The sequence below is a fragment of the Talpa occidentalis genome, unplaced genomic scaffold, assembly GCF_014898055.3.
Source record: "Talpa occidentalis isolate TD23 unplaced genomic scaffold, MPIMG_talOcc4v2.1 talOcc4.3, whole genome shotgun sequence".
In the NCBI taxonomy this organism is placed as follows: Eukaryota; Metazoa; Chordata; class Mammalia; order Eulipotyphla; family Talpidae; genus Talpa; species Talpa occidentalis.
Genome location: NW_023603184.1, coordinates 19,694,380 through 19,713,666, shown reverse-complemented (window position 1 = coordinate 19,713,666; position 19,287 = coordinate 19,694,380). Strand labels below are relative to the sequence as shown.

The 19,287-nt window shown below is 35.1% G+C and overlaps 1 protein-coding gene across 10 annotated transcripts in view; it reads left to right on the top strand.

The window, feature by feature from the left end:
* Positions 1-19,287, top strand: part of ANO3 (anoctamin 3) — a 391,782-nt gene that overhangs the window by 348,613 nt on the left and 23,882 nt on the right. For all 10 annotated transcript variants that reach the window (XR_008553472.1, XR_008553471.1, XM_054699326.1 and 7 more), the window contains 6 exons: positions 3,006-3,117; positions 3,893-3,950; positions 11,934-12,031; positions 13,614-13,747; positions 14,972-15,124; positions 17,184-17,331. Coding sequence is in view for 8 of the 10 variants with exons in the window: in XM_054699326.1 (XP_054555301.1) it covers positions 3,006-3,117; positions 3,893-3,950; positions 11,934-12,031; positions 13,614-13,747; positions 14,972-15,124; positions 17,184-17,331 (703 nt within the window). In the remaining 2 variants the exon portion in view is untranslated. The remainder of the gene's footprint in view (positions 1-3,005; positions 3,118-3,892; positions 3,951-11,933; positions 12,032-13,613; positions 13,748-14,971; positions 15,125-17,183; positions 17,332-19,287) is intronic.

The window sequence follows — 19,287 nt, the reverse complement described above, 5'->3', positions numbered from 1 at the left end:
TGGTCCCACATGGGACCCTCACCGGCCGGCCAGGGATCGAACCAGCACTGCAGAGGCTGCAGGCAGCTTCACAGCCCAGCACAAAACCGCTGCGCCACCTGGGAGGCCGTACTTTCACATTTTTAATGCCAATTTCAGTTATGTAAATGTCTATAGAAATGAGAGAGTTGAGCTAGGAAGTTAGACCACCTCACTTAACTAGAGAGGAACAGTATATGCAGTTTCAAAATCTCCTTCCTAGAAACTAGAACATCTCATTCTCTCTAGCTGGGATTGTTTTATTTACATTTTCAGTTCTTTGGAATTTTTCCTCAATATTTATTTTTCTCAAAATATTATACTATATGGGATATATGAGGGCAATTAAAGCAGTCATCCTTTATTGATTGAAAACTTACCAAATGCTAGGCTCTTTATTAAACATTCTCATTCAGTATTTTGTTTTATTATAACCTTAGATCTATGAAAATAGGATCCCTAGTTTATGGATAAGAAAACTAAGATAATTAAGTTTAATAGGTACAATTAAAACTCAGATGTGACAGAGTCCACTTAACTAGGGTAGAGTAAATCACTCCAACATCATATAGTACTTTATAAAGTATGTACAAGTGAACTTAATAATAGAAAGAGCCTTGGAAAGGAAAGAACTAGACCCCAGTTCATGCTCTGAAGTGAAGTGATTGAGTATATCACCTAGAGATTATGTGACTGTTAGCATTGGACTCTACGCTTTCTTCTTTTCTCCCTCCGTCTGCTTCTCTTTTACCTTTTCCTGCTCCTTATTTTGGTCTCAGTTTCCTCATCGTTGTAGATTAGCTGTGTGACACATACCAAGTGTTCAGTAATGGGAATGATCTTTTTCATTGTCATTTAATTATCTGAAACACATTTTCCTCAGCTGGAAAGCACTCGAACTAGATTGTTTTAGATTTCCTCTAGCTCTGATTGCTTATACCCATCATTTACATTAAAAGTAAGTATATACCCAGGATGGAAGCAAATCTCAGGAAGTGATTTGATGGATCACAATTAATAGTAGGAGGCAGAACAGTTTTTTGTACTCCATACCAAGAATATCAAGGTTTTACTTGATATTTAATGTGACTGTCTAATATCAATGACACAGTATCTGTGGTATCAGTATCATTAATAAGAAATGGACTATGTGAATTTAATATAAATATCGATTTTTGTTTAAAATAATATCTATATATGCACAGTTTAGGAATAAAAGTATGCATGTCAAGAAAATAGCAACAATAAAACCAGCTATCCCCATGTTAATATTAGGGAAACTAGAATTTAATTTTTATTTTAGTTGGAAGGATATTTTATCATTAGAAAGGATCTATCAGGTTAGTATAATAGTCATGATTACTGTATAACTCTTCATAAGTCTTAAAAATATATAAAATAAGAAATGATAGAAATATAAAAGTAAATTGATATATCCACATTCAGCGTATAAGCCAGAATATATAATATTTAAATGTCTTAACAAGCTTATTTTAAGCTACATGCAAATTTTAAGTTCAACAGAAATGAGTACTCTTTCAAATACTTGATGCACAGAAAATGTTTATCCATGTAATTTGGCCATGAATGGAATTGCAACTTATTTGCGACAAAGTAGGATTCATGTAGGACACATTTGTGGATCATGATACAATAGAATTAAAAGTGGAAAACCAAAATCAACTCACTAGGGTTTGTTTGTTTGTTTGTTTGTTTGTTTGTTTAAACCCACATTCTTATTTCTAAATATAATAATGTTAATGTGTTAAAGAAGTAAACAAACTAAATTTACAGACTACTTAGGAGGAAATAACAATGCAAATATAACATCATCTGGTGTGGAAGTGGCAGCATCCTCCTGATTCTGGGATGCAAGCCCTTTAGGACTGGGATCCCCAGGACTGATTTCTTCCTCATTCTGTGATTGGGCTCATGCATACATTTTTGCCTATATTTTCCTTTATTATATCCCACCTATTTTCTATCTCTCTTGAATTCTTCAATTGTAGTAAAATGTATAAGAAGTTTACATATATTTTATGTCATTTATTTGGCTACCAAGTGGGAGCAAAGTCTGCAATACATGCTGCCATCTTCATACATTTTTTTCTCAAGGTTTGTTTTGTTAAAAGGGTCATAGGGGCCTACCTGGTGGCGCAAGGGGTTAAGCACTGCACTATGAAGCAGTCTGCAGACTCTGCAGCACGAATTCTATCCCCAGCTGGCCAGGGAGCAATCCACATGGCGAAGCAGACCTTTCCTGTCTCGCCTGCTGCTCCCCTCAGCAGTGTATTTCAGTCAGTCTACCTGTTCTGCTCCCCAGTGTCTCTAGTGAATCCCTCACCCCCCTTATCTCTGGTCTGTACCCCAGCTCTTGTGTGCATAAATAAATAAATCTTAAAAAAAAATACAAGGGTCATAGAACCATAAGATATGAGAGTTGACAGGGTTCTTGAAAATCATCTAAATCCTTTATTTCATAGGTGAAAAAATTGATTACAAAAATATGGACTGAGATTACCAACAAGGTAGCTTAGATAAAAATTCCACTCGCCTCATAGATGCAAGCTTCTTTCCTCTTTGCCATTTCACTTCAGTCTGCACACAAAATATTTGTTCTTCACAGAACTACTTAGGCAACTTAAGTGTCCTATATTGGGCATAGCCAATGTGGTGAAGAACTGTTCAATGTTTATGGTTGTCTCTAAATGTCAATAGCAGAGAAAATCCTTAAAAAAAATTTAAATATTTATAACAGGCATCATATTTTCATAATTGTAGGGGAAGTCTGAAGATTATCAGGGATCATTTTACCAGTTCTGTGCAGCAGATATTACCACTCACAGACACTACAACACAGAGACACCGAATGGCTCATAGAGCTAGTAAATGGCTAAACCAGAACTTGAATGTGGGGCCTCTGACTCTGTATAGATGTTTCTCATCCTTCACTTCATCTGTATAAACACACTTTATGTTCCTTTTAGAATATCCTCGAACAGAATCTGAATGGGAAAACAGCTTTGCCCTGAAGATGTTCCTCTTCCAATTTGTCAACTTAAATAGTTCTATCTTCTATATTGCTTTCTTTTTGGGGAGGTAAGTCATATGTATGCATCTTTTCAGAGTGAAAAGGATTATAAAAAGTTCCATTGCCAGTTTGTTAGCAGAGATGGCAAATTGTTGCTCCCTGCCTTGGGATACTGTGCTAATCAGTCTTCATATGTTTTGTCAGTTAAGACTTATTAATACAGTGTTTCCGACTGCCACTACCAACTAGGGTTGGTATAAAAAATTAAAACCTAGTACCATTTGGGTTGAATTATGACTATTTAATCATCAGTAATAGTTTTGTTATATAAGACAATTTCCTTTTGTGTAATCCTAGGTGACAGCTTCTTACTGTAGAAACCTCTTCCTCCTAGTGTTAACAGTTTTTCCCAACCATTATTGCAAAATATCAAAAGAAAGCACATTAGAATAATGTTCTGGTTTGCCATATGCTTAACTCTAGCCAGTGCCATGGAAACATACTGAAGCTAGACACATTGTAAACCAAGTAATTTAGGGGCTTATTAAAATATTCACTAACTAGGTCAACGAACACTAAAATTCTACAGATGAAAGTGGAGTGTTTTGTTCAGTTGATTTGACTTGTACCTTCTCAACCCATTGGTACTGACTGCACACATCACTTTTTCCTTTTGAAGTCAGGTACTTTGATGTGTAAGCATGGCACAAGTCAATAATTTGGGGACAAATTGCACCAGTGAACATTTATATCTACCCACACTTGGATTTGTTGTGAAGCATTAGTAGATGCTCTTCAGTCAACCCCACATAAATGCTAATGAATTAAAATGACTTTTTACAGATTTGTAGGTCACCCAGGAAATTACAATAAACTTTTTAACCGGTGGAGACTGGAGGAAGTAAGTAACCTTGTAAGGGTGGGTATGGAAAGGGCATGAATATGAGTCAAATATTGTGGGAGGAAATGGGTGGAAGAGAGAGAGACTAGGTGGGTACAGGGAATATCATGCATGTTGAAGAAATATTTTTGGCAGAGAAGATTTCCTGTTGGTTTAGAAATGAAAGGGCTACATCTTACCGATAAAACTTAGTGAACTTAGAGATTAAACACTAAGATCCTGACCATAACTTTCTTTAATATTCTGTTGTCCCTTCATCCCCCATTCAAAAGTCTGGAATTTTATTTCAGGAATTTTCCTCTTCAGAATTTTTATTATATATGTATATCATGGGTTTTCAATTTTTAACTTATTTTTAATTGAGGTCACATTGATTTACAACACTGTATATGATTTAGGTTCACACTTTTTCAGATGAATGTTGCCATACCACAACTTGACTGACCACTATAGTACCCATAACCCTCCACCACAGACCACTGGACCCACTCCCCACTCTCCTTCCCTTCCTTGTAGACTCAATTGTGCAGTCAGATTTCTGTGGTTTGTTTGGATTGTTTTGTCAGCTCCTTTGTTTTGTTTCTTTGTATTCCACATTTGAGTAAAATTTATGTCATTATCGTTCTCCTTCAAATATATGCGGTTTCCTTTTAAGCAGGGAAACTTTAGTCACACAAAATCTCATTGAAATACCAATTTATAAAAAAAATAGACCTTCTCAGACTCACATATTTTTGTTGATTTATCGTATGAATGAATGTCATGGAACAAAATGTCTAGGAGTGGTAATAATAAAACATAAGGTAAGCATATTGTATGTTTTCACTGAGACTGACAAAAATGCTAGCCCCTATTTATGCTACCACAGAAATGTTTTTTAATTTTTACCAGTATAATGTCAAAAAGACTCCTTTTGTTTTCAATTTCGCTAACTACACTTGAGATGAAAAATATTTTTCATAAGGTCATTGTACATTTTATATTATGGTGTGTGTTCTGTTTCTGCTCATAATAGTTAGACATGTTTTCTACAGTTATTTTATATATTTATAAAATTAGACTCTAATCTTTCAAATTTGAAGCAGATGTTTCCCATTTTCTTGTGTATCTTTAAGTTTTGTTTTGATACTTTTTTTACAAAACTACAGCATTTTCTAATCAAAATATCACTATTGTTAATTGTTTGGCAGATTTTTATAATGCCAAAATTGTATTCTCCATTCTGGAAATTAAAAAAAAAAATCCTCACACTTATATTTACTAATATTATTTTTCTAATATTTATTTTTTTGGCTCATTTGGAAGTTTATTTTGGTATTAAAGAGTAGTCAAGAATGTCCCTCAAATTGGCAGTCACATATTTAATAAAAACATTATTTTTCACTTGTCAAAATGAGATTCTAAATTTACCATGTTATCATGTTTATTTAGGACTCCCGTAAATTTCATTGGTCAGATTGTTTTGTCTTACTCTAGTTCAAACTTGTATCTATTCTAATATGTAATTTAATACATGGTGGCATTGGTAGAAGGTCACAATTTAGATAAAGGCTTAGAAAAGATTCCCTGTTAAAATCTGAGGATAGATATATTTCCAGTCTCTTTCTAAAATGTTAGCCAAAACTCAAGAGTTGTCACCCCAGATTTTTCTAGAACTTGACTGAGATACATAGAGAAAGCTTAAAACTTCCAGAGAACATATGCATTACATGATAGAAACCAAGACTCCAAAGCATATCTTTCTACTTATTATTTTCCCCTTTGTTAACCTCTCTGAATATCTGTCTCTTCATCTATAAACTGGCAGTGGTAATCCTTAGGTTGCAAAGCTGTTTTAACTAAGAGATAATTTACATAACACAGCACAATGACTGCTCAGGCATTGTTGGAGCTGCTCTATAACTGTTGGGGGTGTTCTATAACTTGTACCTGGTATTTCCAGTCCTCTGACTCTTCAACTACGTGGGTATTTTCTATTAGCCAAAAGCAGATTAAGGCCTTTCATATCTCAGACTTCTGGGAAATCCCAAATCAAACTTGCAGTTTTCTCTCAGGGTTCAGAATTAGGATTATACCTGCTGCAGAATTTTTTATCCACCCAATTTGGGACTCAATGATTTCTTTTTCCAGGAGTGCCCAACTGGAGTTAGTACGAATAACATGGGAAACAGAGTGGTTATAGGCAGATAGATCAGCATATTGATGTCTTTTTAGACGCAGTTATCATCAATACTTTTGACTGCATATTATGCTTACTTATGAAATTATTGGAAATCATGATTTCTCTTGGAGAATCTCAAAGAATTACTTATAATACTGATATCAAGAAACATAATCTTTAGCCATCCTAGACATTTTCTGCAATATATATGACATGGACAGTGGCCATTACTGTGCAACAAGTCATTGTTTATTTTGGAAAAAAAGTCAGTGAAATGAAAAATGTGAGTTTGTGATAGACCCTAGAAATCCTTGCAGTGTAGATGCAAAAAGTATACATAATGGAAGATCGTAATTGACACTTTAAATTCAGTCATGCAAATAAGCATTTATTGAAACATATTCCAGAATGCTGTTGGGTAATGTAAGTTATGCAAATAGGTCTCTTTCCTTTCTTTGGCAATAATAGTCTTAAAGAAAAGAAAACAAAACATGAAATGTAGTAAATATTTTCTTTGGAGTCTGAGAGTCTACATTCTAATTCTGCCCCACCTAACTGTATGATCTTAATCTCTAAATCTCAGTTTCTTCTTTTGTAAACTTGTGATAAGAATAACTATCTCAGTGACAGGTGGATAAAATTAGCTCTTGCATGCAAATCCCTGGCACAAGAAATGGTAATCATTATAAAGAGAGAAAAAAGTACTGCCATTTTATATAGAACATTTATGAACTAGCTATATTGGACTTCCCTCATATGATTTTGTATAGTATTTTATGTAAATCTACATAAAAGTAATTGCTAATATTTAATGAGTATGTACTATTTGCCAGTACATTCCAGCAATTGTTTCTAAGTGTTCCTCATATGTTAATGCATTAAATCCTAATGAAATTCTATTATTACACCTATTTTGCAGAAGAGGAAACTGAGACCTAGAGAAATTATGTAATTTGCCTACAATTCTAAGATATTTATAAATTGATGACGTTATCAAATTGATTTCTATTTAATCCAGTCTAGCTTCAGAATCTGAGCTCTCAATACTGTTTTTCAGCCACCATAAGGATAGTATAAAGGCACAATTGAGACCATAGTAGAAAATAATTATTTTATTTTATTTTTTTTAAATAATAAATTTTATTTTTATATTCCCCATACAACAATTGCAACCCCCCATACTGACCCCAATCCCTCCCCTCCCGCCCCCCACCCCCCAAAAAGTATCTCTGGTTCATAGTTTTTTGTTGATTTTGATTTTCACTTTCTTATAGTTATTCATTTTCCTGGTCCCTTATTTAAGTTTTCTAGATTCCTGCTATGAGTGAGACCATCCGGTATATTTCTTTTTCTTTCTGGCTTATTTCGCTGAGCATGATCCCTACCAGCACCATCCATGTTGCTACAAATTGCATGTGTTTATCTTTTTTGAATGCTGAGTAATATTCCATGGTATATATGTACCACATCTTCTTGATCTGGTCATCTATTTTTGGGCATTTGGGCTGTTTCCAAAGCTTAGCTATTGTAAATAGTGCTGCTATAAACAGGGGTGCAGGTGTTCTTTGGAACTGATGTTTCTGTGTCCTTTGGGTAAATACCTAGGAGTGGAATTGCTGGATCATATGGAAGTTCTATATTTAGTAGGTCCAGAAATCTCCACACAGCTCTCCATAGTGGTTGGACCAGTTTGCACTCCCACCAACAGTGCAGAAGAGTTCCTTTTCTCCACACCCTCGCCAACATTTGTTGTTGCTAGTTTTATTAATATGTGCCATTCTCACTGGTGTGAGATGGTATCTCATGGTAGTTTTGATTTGCATTTCCCTGATGACAAGTGATGGTGAACATTTTTTCATATGCCTGTTGGCCATTTGCATTTCCTCTTCAGAGAAGTTTCTTTTTAGCTCTTCTGCCCATTTTTTGACTGGATTATTTTCTTTGTTGTTGTTGAGTCTCATCAGCTCTTTGCAGATTTTTGTTATCAGTCCTTTATCATTAGTGTTGTGTGCAAAAATGTTCTCCCAGTTGGTGGGGTTTCTCTTTGTTTTTGTTATTGTCTTTTGCTGTGCAGAAGCTCTTTAATTTGATGTAGTCCCAGCTGTTTATCTTTGCCTTCACTATCACTGCTTTGGGTGATGTGTCTGTAAAGATGTCTTTGATGTGAATATCACATAGTGTTTCGCCTATATTTCCTTCTATGTATTTTATGGTTTCAGGTCTTATGTCTAGTTCTTTAATCCATTTTGAGTTGATTTTTGTGTATGGTGTGAGGTAGTGGTCAAGCTTCATTCTTTTGCATGTAGCGACCCAGTTTTCCCAGCACCATTTATTGAACAAACTTTCTTTGCTCCAATGCATAGTCTTTGCTCCTTTGTCAAAGATTAGTTGATCATAAATCTGTGGGTTTAAGAAAATAATTGTTTTAAATTGTATTATTTAGTGAGGTAAAATTAGTTTACAACACCATATGTGATTTAGCATATAAGTCCATACTTTTTCAAATGAATGTTGCCATACCACACCCACCACCAAAGCACCCATAGTCCTCCACTATAGTCCATTGACCCTCTTCCACACTGTCCTCTCTATCCCACCCACACACTCGCACTCTGGTAGCCTGAATTCTACAGACAGATTTCAACTGTTTTTGTTTTAGTCTGTTCTTTTTCTTTGTATTGTTTTGTTTCTATTCTACATATGAGTGCAGTCATCTGGTTATTTGTCTTTCCCCTTCTGACTTGTTTTGCTTAGTATAATCCCCTCCAGTTCCAGCCGTGCTGTGTCATATGACAAGATTTCATCTTTATTTAAAGCTGAATAGCATTGCATTGTTTATATATGCATCTTAATCCACTGCTCTGTCAATTAGTATTTAAGTTGTTTCCATAATTTGGCTATTGTAAATGTGCTGCAGTAAACATAGGAGTGCATATATCCAATCATATTAGTGATTCTGCATTTTGCAGGTAGATATCTTTTGGAGTAGAATTGCTGAGTAGCATGGTAGATCTATTTTTTTAATATTTTGAGAAGCTTCCATACTGTTTCCCATAAAGTCTGAACAGTCTCCTTTCCCACCAACAGTGTAATAGGTTACCTTCTTCTCCACATCTCATCAGCATTTGTTTCTGGCCTTTGTGAGATAGGATATTCTCATATGTGTGAGGCAATATCTTCATGGTGGTTGTAAAATAAACCTGATAAAATAGATGAAGTGAAAGAAATATGGGTAGTAGAGTCTGGATAACCCTATCTACTATTTAGCTTCATCATCTAACAAAAAAGGATACCAATAACAATCCCACCAGGTTCACAAGAGGAGCAAATGAGAAAATGAAGAAAAATGCAATTATCCCCAGTACCTGTGGGAAAATTGGTTTCAAGGAAACATCCCTATACCAAAATCTGAGGATGTTCATATCCCTTATATAGATTGGTGCAGTGTTTGCATGTAATGTATACACATCCTCCCATATAATTTAAATCATCTCAAGATTAGTCATAATAACTAATGCAGTGTAACTGTTGTATAAATAGTTATTATACTGTATTGTTTAGGATATAATAGCAAGAATAAAAATGTCTGCTCATGTTCAGTACAGACAACCAACGTAGGCCTAACTACATAATACATATTTTCGGTCAGTGGTTAGTTGAAGCCAAGGATACAAAAACCCATGGTATATGGAGGGAAGTCTATATGTGAAGATAACCACCATTGGGTTGTCCATGACCATATAATTTTGAGTAGTACAATGAGAATGAAAACCTGTGCACTGAACCATGCTCTTTTTCTCATTTTAAGTATGAGCTCTTTTTTACCTAATGAATTTTACAGGATTAAAGGATTGGATTGTGGTTCATGGAAATCATTATATGAAGGGGGAAAACCTTTATTTAAAAAAAAAGCCTATGCAATCTCTTTCTCTACCCTATAAATTACAAATTCATCAAGACTCAATCTCAAAAAGTATTATGGGTGGCCTATTATCCAACCTCTACATTTTAGCCTATCATTATGGGGAATGATCAAATTAAATGGTTCTATGATTGTCTTATTTTTTCCTTCCCACATAATAATATGGTTGTTCTAAACCAGCCCTTCAAATCAACAAACATATTTGGTAAGGAGAGACCATCCTTAGCATTATGTAAAAGAGCAATGGATAGGGTGTAGGAGACCAAGACTTTCACATCCACACCACCAATTAATATTGCAATATTGCATATTGCAAGTCAATTTACCTCTGTTTCTCTCTATCAAAATGAAGTGTTTGAGCTTGTAGGTGTGATCCATAGCTGTGCTCTGTGATGTGCCTCTGTAGACTAACAATGATTGAGCCTCAGACATTCTACCTAACTCATTTATCCTATAGCTATGGCAGAGTTCAGGGGTTTCTAAATTTATCCTGGAAATAAAGGGCATGCTTGGATGGAAGAATGAGTCTTCTCTGCACAATAAGAATTCCCACTGGCAAATCCTCTGTCTGGATCAGATTAAGAAATTTTAAGTTACTGGGCTGGAACCTGAAAAGTTCTTCATGTCCTAATTTTTTGTTTCCTTTGAAATTGCGCTGGTACCAATTTGATAAAAATAGAAACAGTGGATCAAAGCCACAGACACTGTCATCCTTATGAGCAGGACATGAACCCATTTCTAAAGAGACAGACCCATGCTTCCCTACCCACACAACTTCCATAGTACAAAGTTTTCAAGCAAAACACATTGATTACAATTTTTATTATAATAACATTTTTGTCTATGTGGGCTTCTAATGCTTCTAATGCTTTTTAAAAAAAAAAATCTAGGGAAAAAAAACAGCAACACAGGAAGACAAAATTGGGATCATTCTGACAAAATATTTCATGGCATGCTTTCCCAATCAAGAAAATAGAGCTTAACACCTACACCTCACCTTGAGAGTGGGCTAGACTTAGTGACTCACTTCTAAGGAAAGATAAAAATGAGCAATTTTACAGTGGAAATATTGGTAAACTCTATGGCAACCAAGTGATGAAGGTTATTATCACTGGTAATGCTGTGTAGTCCTTGATGGGCTGTGATGAGAATGACACGTCACCTTTCCAATTCCATTCCCCAAACACAAAACCCCACTCTAAACATGTGAAAACATCAGACAAACATATTGCAGTATTTTGCACAGGATACCTGTCAAGCAGTCCTCAAAAGTGTCAAGAATATGAGAATTGAGAAACTATACAGACCAGAAGAGTCTATGGACACTAACAAGTAAATATAATATTCTAGGCTGGGTCCTGGAGCAGAATGAGGATATTAATTGAAAAACTGGCGAAACCTAAATAATGCCTGCAGTTCAGTTAATAGCAATGTGCAGCTGTCTCTCTCCTGCTTTTGACAAATATACCTTGTTAGCAGAAGGGACTATGCAGGAATTGAGGGACCATAGAGGTACTATGCACAATCTGCAAATTTTCTATAAATCTATAAAAGGTTTATTTTAAAAGAACATATTGTAAACATTTTGCCGTAGAATTAAACATTTTCTGTCTCCTGATTTTCAAGAGTTATATAAAAATCCCAGAGTATTTATTTTATGTGATAATGCTTAATGAAGAGCTTAGTGGATAGTAAATATTCATTAAAGTAAATATTAATTTGTATAATTAATGAAAACTTCCATAACAAGTGACCTCATCTATACTTTCTTTCTTGTTTTTATTTTCTTTATGCCTTGAGATTGTGTGGCCTGGCTTTAGATTTTACGGTACAATTTGTAGGAATGTTTAAACTAACTGGGAAGAGACAGGTCATTATTACTCTTACTGTTCTATTGTAGTGTCATCCTAGTGGCTGTTTGATAGACCTCTGCCTCCAGATGGGAGTTATCATGTTTTTGAAGCAAATATGGAATAACTTCATGGAACTGGGATACCCGTGAGCACTGTATTTAAAACTTCCTTTATATATAGTTCCAAAGAAGAAAGAGGTAGTGTGGATAGTTCTTAAGAATTTGGGGTTAGTAATCAGACAGATAAAAGTTCTGTTCCAACTCTGCTCCTTAGTAAATATGTGACCTTGTGCAAGGTAATAAATCTGTCTGAGCTTCAATTTCTGTATCTCTGAGAAAGAATCAACAGCTCTACCTCAAGAATAGCTATGAAGATTAAAAGAAATAATGGCTGAAAATGGCTTTAGAGTAACTGGTACTCTATTCAACATACCAAGAATTCAACATACCAAGGTATTTGTTGCTAAACCTAAAACATTGACAGTATAAGTTCTTCAGGCTAAAAATAACTTTCTGGTTTCTTTTGACTACCAGAAGACCAAGTTTGTTGTTTAATAAAGCATGTTCATTCCCCACCCCAATGCATAAAAGAAAGAATAAAACAAAGATAAAATCCTTGGTTGTGGAAGTTTTATACTCTGTCAACACCAAAAAAAAAAAAAAAAAAAAGTCCTTAGAATCAAATTGATTGTGATGATATCAAAACAATAGCATTCTAATTTTATAATTTTAGGTAAGTTTTAATTGTGAAATGTTAATATAGAAGGAAACTGAAAGCCCCCTTTATGTGTATTAAAATATATTATCTTTCCAAATACAGTGTATTTAAAACAATTTACTATAGAAATGTTTAAATCTGTTATAGAACTTAATCAAGGTTAACAAGCATGACTATTTTTGAACAAGGGAAATTAACTGGTTAGTTCATTGATAATATAAGTAGCAGAGGTTTGTCATCAAGACAAGATTTAGATTTGCATCTAAATCTTAAGATAATTCATGACTTGGAGTATAGTATAGTATACTAGAATATTTCTGAGTCACATAATTTCAAGACTACCCCTGTGCTATGGAAAGAGTATTGTTATTTCCTTTCCAAGTCTGAGAACTTGACTTCAATGCAGATGAATGGCTATAAATTATTGTCCACAGAAGTAACATAGTGTAATCTCTAATACTCAAACCTTTTGATCTATAAACTCAGGCAGGTGAAGTCACTTGGCTAAAAGTCACATAGCTAGTACATTGCGTGTTGGAGACTAGAATCTACATATCTTGAAACCCCATCAAAGGCTCAGTTACTTAATGTGGAGTTTGATTTTACCCATATTTAGAGAACACAGCCCAGAAGATAAGGATGATGAGCAGTGAAGGACCTATAGCCAATCAAAAGGCAACATTAGTGGTTAAGTATTTTTATAGTTGGGGTTGATGGAAAGAATCATAAAAATGTATATTTAATCAATATCAGGAAGCATTTAAGTATATAAGGAGATCAATTTCTGGATAAATATGTAGATGTTTACAGGATCTGGGAGAGTTCTGGAAGACTGAATCCTTTTTTCTGGTGCTAATCTTGGAAGGTGAGACCATGCAAATATCTCCAGCTCTCAGGAATGCTTAGTGCAGTCCCAAGTATAGTTGGTGTTTCTCTTTTCTACATGCACTATAAATTGTCCATCATTCCTAAAATAGAGCTCAAAAGTTCTTTGTCTGTTTTGAATGTAGGTTGATCCAGAACTGGTGGTCACGACATAAAATCAAGCGGGGAGTACAAGATGCCTCCATACCTCAGTGGGAAAATGATTGGAATCTGCAGCCCATGAATATTCATGGACTGATGGATGAGTACTTAGAAATGGGTAAGGAAAGAACTTTCTGCAGAGTTGTCATTCTTGATATTATTTTTCTACTTCATGCGGGCTTTAGTTCAAAAGAGAAAATCATTCCCCTCTTTTCTAAACTCTATCAAAACATATCTGTGCCTTTACCTCAACAGAGCTAGAGAAGATACCAAAGCACATTCTAGAAGGTGCACACATTTGCACACATTTTGTCCTCTGGCCACCATAATATTTATTCAAAGTAAGGGTTCTCATAGTTTAAAATATTTGCTCAAAAGCTACCCTCCTTGTCTTGTCATGGGAAGCAGAATCAAATGCTATGTTAAGAAATGTACCATCCCACCCAAACAAGACAATATTCCTTTTCATAATAAACCTTTGCACAGACCTAGTCTGAACCTCAGCTTTTTCAAGAAACTTATCTATATTAAGAAGAGTTCCCAGTACTTTTCTTTTTCTTTCTGGCTTATTTCACTGAGCATGATCCCTGCCAACTCCATCCATGTTGCTGCAAATTGCATGAGTTTATCTTTTTTGATGGCTGAGTAATATCTATTGTGTATATGTACCACCTCTTCTTGATCCAGTCATCTATTTTTGGGCATTTGGGTTATAAAATTTTAAAAAATGCAAAACAAAAAAAAATTAAAAAATCAAAGTGTGTGAAACATAAAAAAAGAAAGAATTCCCATTCCAACTATTAAAACCATTGAGTGCTGTCTTAACATTAGCTTTTTCTCTGAACTTCACTTTTCTAGTCTTTGAAAAAAAGAAAACCAAATTAGGTCCCTTCTTGTGCCAAGCATTTTTTTTCCCAAGTCTTCCTCTGACTTCTTGTATTTTATTTATTCTTTCTTCATGCTGCATGGTGGAAAGAACATAGGCTTTCAATCCATCGAGATCTGAGTTTAAATGTAAATGTTAAAAGCTTTCTGGCTATCTACCCTTTAGAAGTGAACTTAACAAATAGGAACTATAGTTTTCTCAACTATAAAATGGAATAAACATGTTTACCTTGCAGAGATGTTGAAAGGATGAATGGTAATTTATGTGACGCACCTAATATTACACTCGGATATTATACACCTAATATTATATAGGTGTATTATATACACCTAATACTATATACACTTTGTCTAATATTGTCTAATATACACCTAATATTACATGCAATAGATGATAGTGTTTCTATTACTAATAAGATGTTTACATCACTGATTTTCTAATGCTTTCCCTTTATAGTTTTGCAGTTTGGTTTTACCACCATCTTTGTTGCGGCTTTTCCTCTGGCTCCCCTTTTGGCTTTGTTAAACAACATCATTGAGATTAGGCTGGATGCATACAAATTTGTCACCCAGTGGCGCAGGCCTCTGCCAGCCCGAGCCACTGATATAGGTAAGTTCCAAAAACTGACACAGGTGAGTTTCAGAAATTAAATGGTTTTTGCATTGCTGTCATTAAGAAGTGGCTTGATTTTACTTAGCACCATGTGTTTTTCTATTTCTGGGGACTCCCTCCCAACCATAATAAAACTGAGCAGTTTTACTCAACCAAAGAATAAAATGCACACTAATGAGTAAGTGCACTTTAAACATGCTGCTTCTTTGGGCCTCCCCGGTGGCTGTGGCGCAGCAGGTTGAGCACAGCACTGTGAAGCTGTCTGCAGCCTCTGCATCATGGGTTTGATTCCCGGCTGGCCAGGGAGGGAGATTCCTACATGGTGCGGCAGACCTCTCCTGTCTTGCCCACTGCTTCCCTCAGCAGTACTTTCGGTCCATCTGCCTGTTCTGCTCCCCACTCTGTCTCTGGTGAATCTTCTCACCCTCCCGCACCTTTGGCCTGTACCCCAGTTCTTGTATAAAATTAAATAATTTAAAAAAAAATAAACATGCTGCTTCAAAACTTGTTTGTAACTTTCCATTCGTTATTACTGCTGCACAGATTTCTATTATGTTTTTATGCATTTTCAAAGCAGTCCCTTAAGTGGAGATTTTAGATTATTAATTCAGCCCTTTGCTATGAACAAGGTGAACAGCTTCATATATACTTTGACTATTTTCTCAGGGTTTATTCCTAGAATGAAACTCCTGTGTCAAAGAGCACATGCAATAAAGATCTTGATAAATGGTCTGCAAAAATGTGCCATTTTCTACTCTCACTATTAGTGAATGTGGATCCATTTCCTCAGCAACTCCATTTTGTATTTTAGGCAAAATAGTCCTTTGTGTGTTTTGTGAAGCAAATATTTTATTACAAGTAGTCGTCGTCATTTTGGCTGAGTAACATTACTTTTGTAAAAATAAATATTAAATTTTGATGTGCCCAAATATTATTTTCTTATCAATTCTGATTTCTTCTCTTATAATCTCCCCAACCAGGTAAATGTTAAATATTAAAACCTAAAGCTTCTATTTAATTTTATTTTTCACATTATAGCCACATTATAAATGTGGCCACATTATAAAGAATGTAAAAAACAAGGAAGGTAGGTGGGGAGGGAGGAGAAAGTAACCATGCTAGCCAGTGACCTTTGGTACTTCTGGCATTTTTGAGTATTTCTTTCCAGGACTTTTTTTTTAATTAACATTTTTAAGACTAAATATAATAAATGTAATCCCATTTGAAGTCTGGATGATAATCAGTAGTAAAACTCTTTTGTATGTGTATATGATTACAGGTTGATCTTCTTCCAAGTCTTGACAGCAAACTAGTTTTATTTATTTTGTGTTTTTATCTCAAAAAAAAGTATTTGGCAAAGACAAAGGCAAACCAATAGTGAATGCAGATATTCCAGTGCTTACATGATGATATAGAACGTAAAGATTGTTTTTATCACCTCAGTAAGTTCTCAACATTAGGCTTTGAAATATCTTAGGCAAACATTCCATGTCTCATTACCAGCATGAGCTGATTCCTAATGACATTGTAATTTTAAGATCTCCAGGATGGAGTCTACCTTCCTCTGTGGAAGTCTATTCAGTAGCTGTGCTGTAGTGAGACATTGTACTAAGAAAGTAAATTATGGACATAAGTGTGGATCTAAAATAAGTACATTTTTCAAAAAAGAAAATTTCTAAAATATTCACTTAACAGCTTAAATTTTTATATTTTATTTACTTTCTTTGATCTTTTTTCCTTATTTTTTTATTTTCTAATATTTTATTTTATATAATTCTTACATCATTTTTCATTTTTGCACAATGTATGCATTTTCATTTTGGTTATATTCCCCATACAATTCCCACCCCCTTATTTTGACCTTTATCCCTCTTCCTCCCCTCCCCTTAGTGTGTCTCTGTTTATAGTTGCTTGTTGATTTTGATATTTAGTTTGTATTAATTAGTCTTTTTCCTGGTCCCTTATTTAGGTTTTCTAAATTCCTGCTTTGAGAGACCATCCAGTATTTTTCTTTTTCTTTCTGACTTATTTTGATCTTCAATTTTTCTCCTACTAGGTATCTGGTATGGAATTCTTGAAGGAATTGGTATTTTGGCTGTGATCACCAATGCATTTGTAATTGCCATTACATCAGATTATATCCCACGTTTTGTCTATGAATATAAATATGGCCCTTGTGCAAGTCGGTTTGAATACAGCGAAAAGTAAGGGTGAATTTTGCACATTTTCCTGATATGTTTTATGTGTTACTAAAAAGAAAACTTACTGCAAAGTTTTGTTCTTTGACCATTAAGAGCACTGATCCTGATCACAGCATTTATTGGATGCAACCAAGCACAATAAAAAAGGCAGCAGTGTTTCTTACAGTAAATAAGTTTAAAGTCTCTCTATGCATCACTAGGTCTAAAAGGTTAAAAATATTACAGTGTATTTAGAAGTCACATTCTAGAACTGAAAAAGCCCCTTAGAAATTGTGCAACATAATCTTTTGACTATATGGATTGGAAAGTTGAAACCCATAAAGGTTTATCAGCTTGCTGAAGGGATAGAAGCTAGTTTGTAGGATAATACAGAACATGAAGAAACTGTTGACTATATAGAAAGAGATGCTTCAAATGGAATTTATAGCTAGGATTGTAAGGGTGCAGAAAATGTTATCCTGGGCCTGACTCCCACATTCTTTTTTTAGAATTTAAATACACATGTTAGAGCAGGATTTCTCAACTTCTACACTAATGACATTTTATCCCAGATAATTCTCCCTTTTTGATGGGGAGGGGGCTACCCTGTGCATTGTAGGATATTCAGCAGTATCCTTGCCTTCCACTTAGATGCCAGTAGCAACCTGCAGACTCCCAAGTAGTGACCTTCAAAAATATCTCTAGACTTCACCAAATGTCCCCTGAAGAACAAGGTCACCTAGTTAGAACCATAGCTTTTTCAGTTATTTCCTACTTAAAATTATAGATCAGGGAAGAATGCGTGAAGTCGCTAGTTGTGGGTAACAGAGAGAAATGGAAATTTTTGCTGGAGATTTGCTTTAGGTGTAAAAATAATGATAGCAGAGTGTTAGGAGAGGCTTCTTCTCATTCCTTCAGGAGCAACTTTGGACAAGCATCTTAACTAGAGGCAGACATATGCCCCAAAAGACTGAGCCCCGTTTTAGAATGAAATCAACCCTTAGCTCTGCTGATAAACTCAACACTGAAATGCCTTTCTGAATGCAAACATCTCAATTTTTCAAAGAGATCTAACAAAGCCATGCAGTTTTATTTTGTATCTTGGAGTCTTGTCAAAAATTTTAAGTTGAAGTCAAACACCCTGGGTTCAAATTCTAACTTCTTGCCTCTTATTAAAAGGCACAACATCAATCTGGGACTATGATTAAGAAATCATGCCTGAGATAACATTTTTGAACGGTCAAACACTAAGGAAAAAATAGTTTAAGCATCAGTAGAGAAAAACCAAAAATGTACCTTTTTTCTTAATTAAAAATAGCCCAGATGCAGTGCTTAAAATGCCTCTGTGTGTTTGGCAGCCCTCTTCCTCTGAAGCATTTGCTAGTGTCTTTACTGCCACCTAGGGCAGGTGAAAATGAGGCTGCCTAAATACCTGCTCTGTGTGCATTTAGAATCTGCCTTCCATGTAGATGGCACCCGACCCCTTGTCTGTATTCAGTGGCTAAAGGTGTAGAATAATCTCAAACAGATGTGGAAGGCATTTGTGAGATTAAAACCACACATTCATAGGGACATCTTATTTCATTTTGGGGGGCAGGAGTAGCGGGGGGTAATGCTTAGTTTCCAAATGGGAATTATGTTCATTTCAGAGTGAAGTGGCAAAGAACAAGGTGCAATGAAGAGAAGGATATTGGCAAAGAGCAGTTGAAATGATAAATTATGAGATCCAAGTTGGACAGGCAAGGGTATGAAGTTAGCATGGCACTGAAATTAAGAATTCAGGGGTTAGTATGAGAGAGGTGCACATTTGAATTCAGGTTTTTACAATTGTTTGTCCTGGAGCAGAGGTTCTCAACATATGGGCTGCAGATCTCCTTCAGGGTCCACGAGGTCAATTCTATGTTCATAGTAATACTACATCACTTTCCACCATATTGATGTTTGCAAATATCAATGGTGAAAAGCAGTGGTAGATACAAT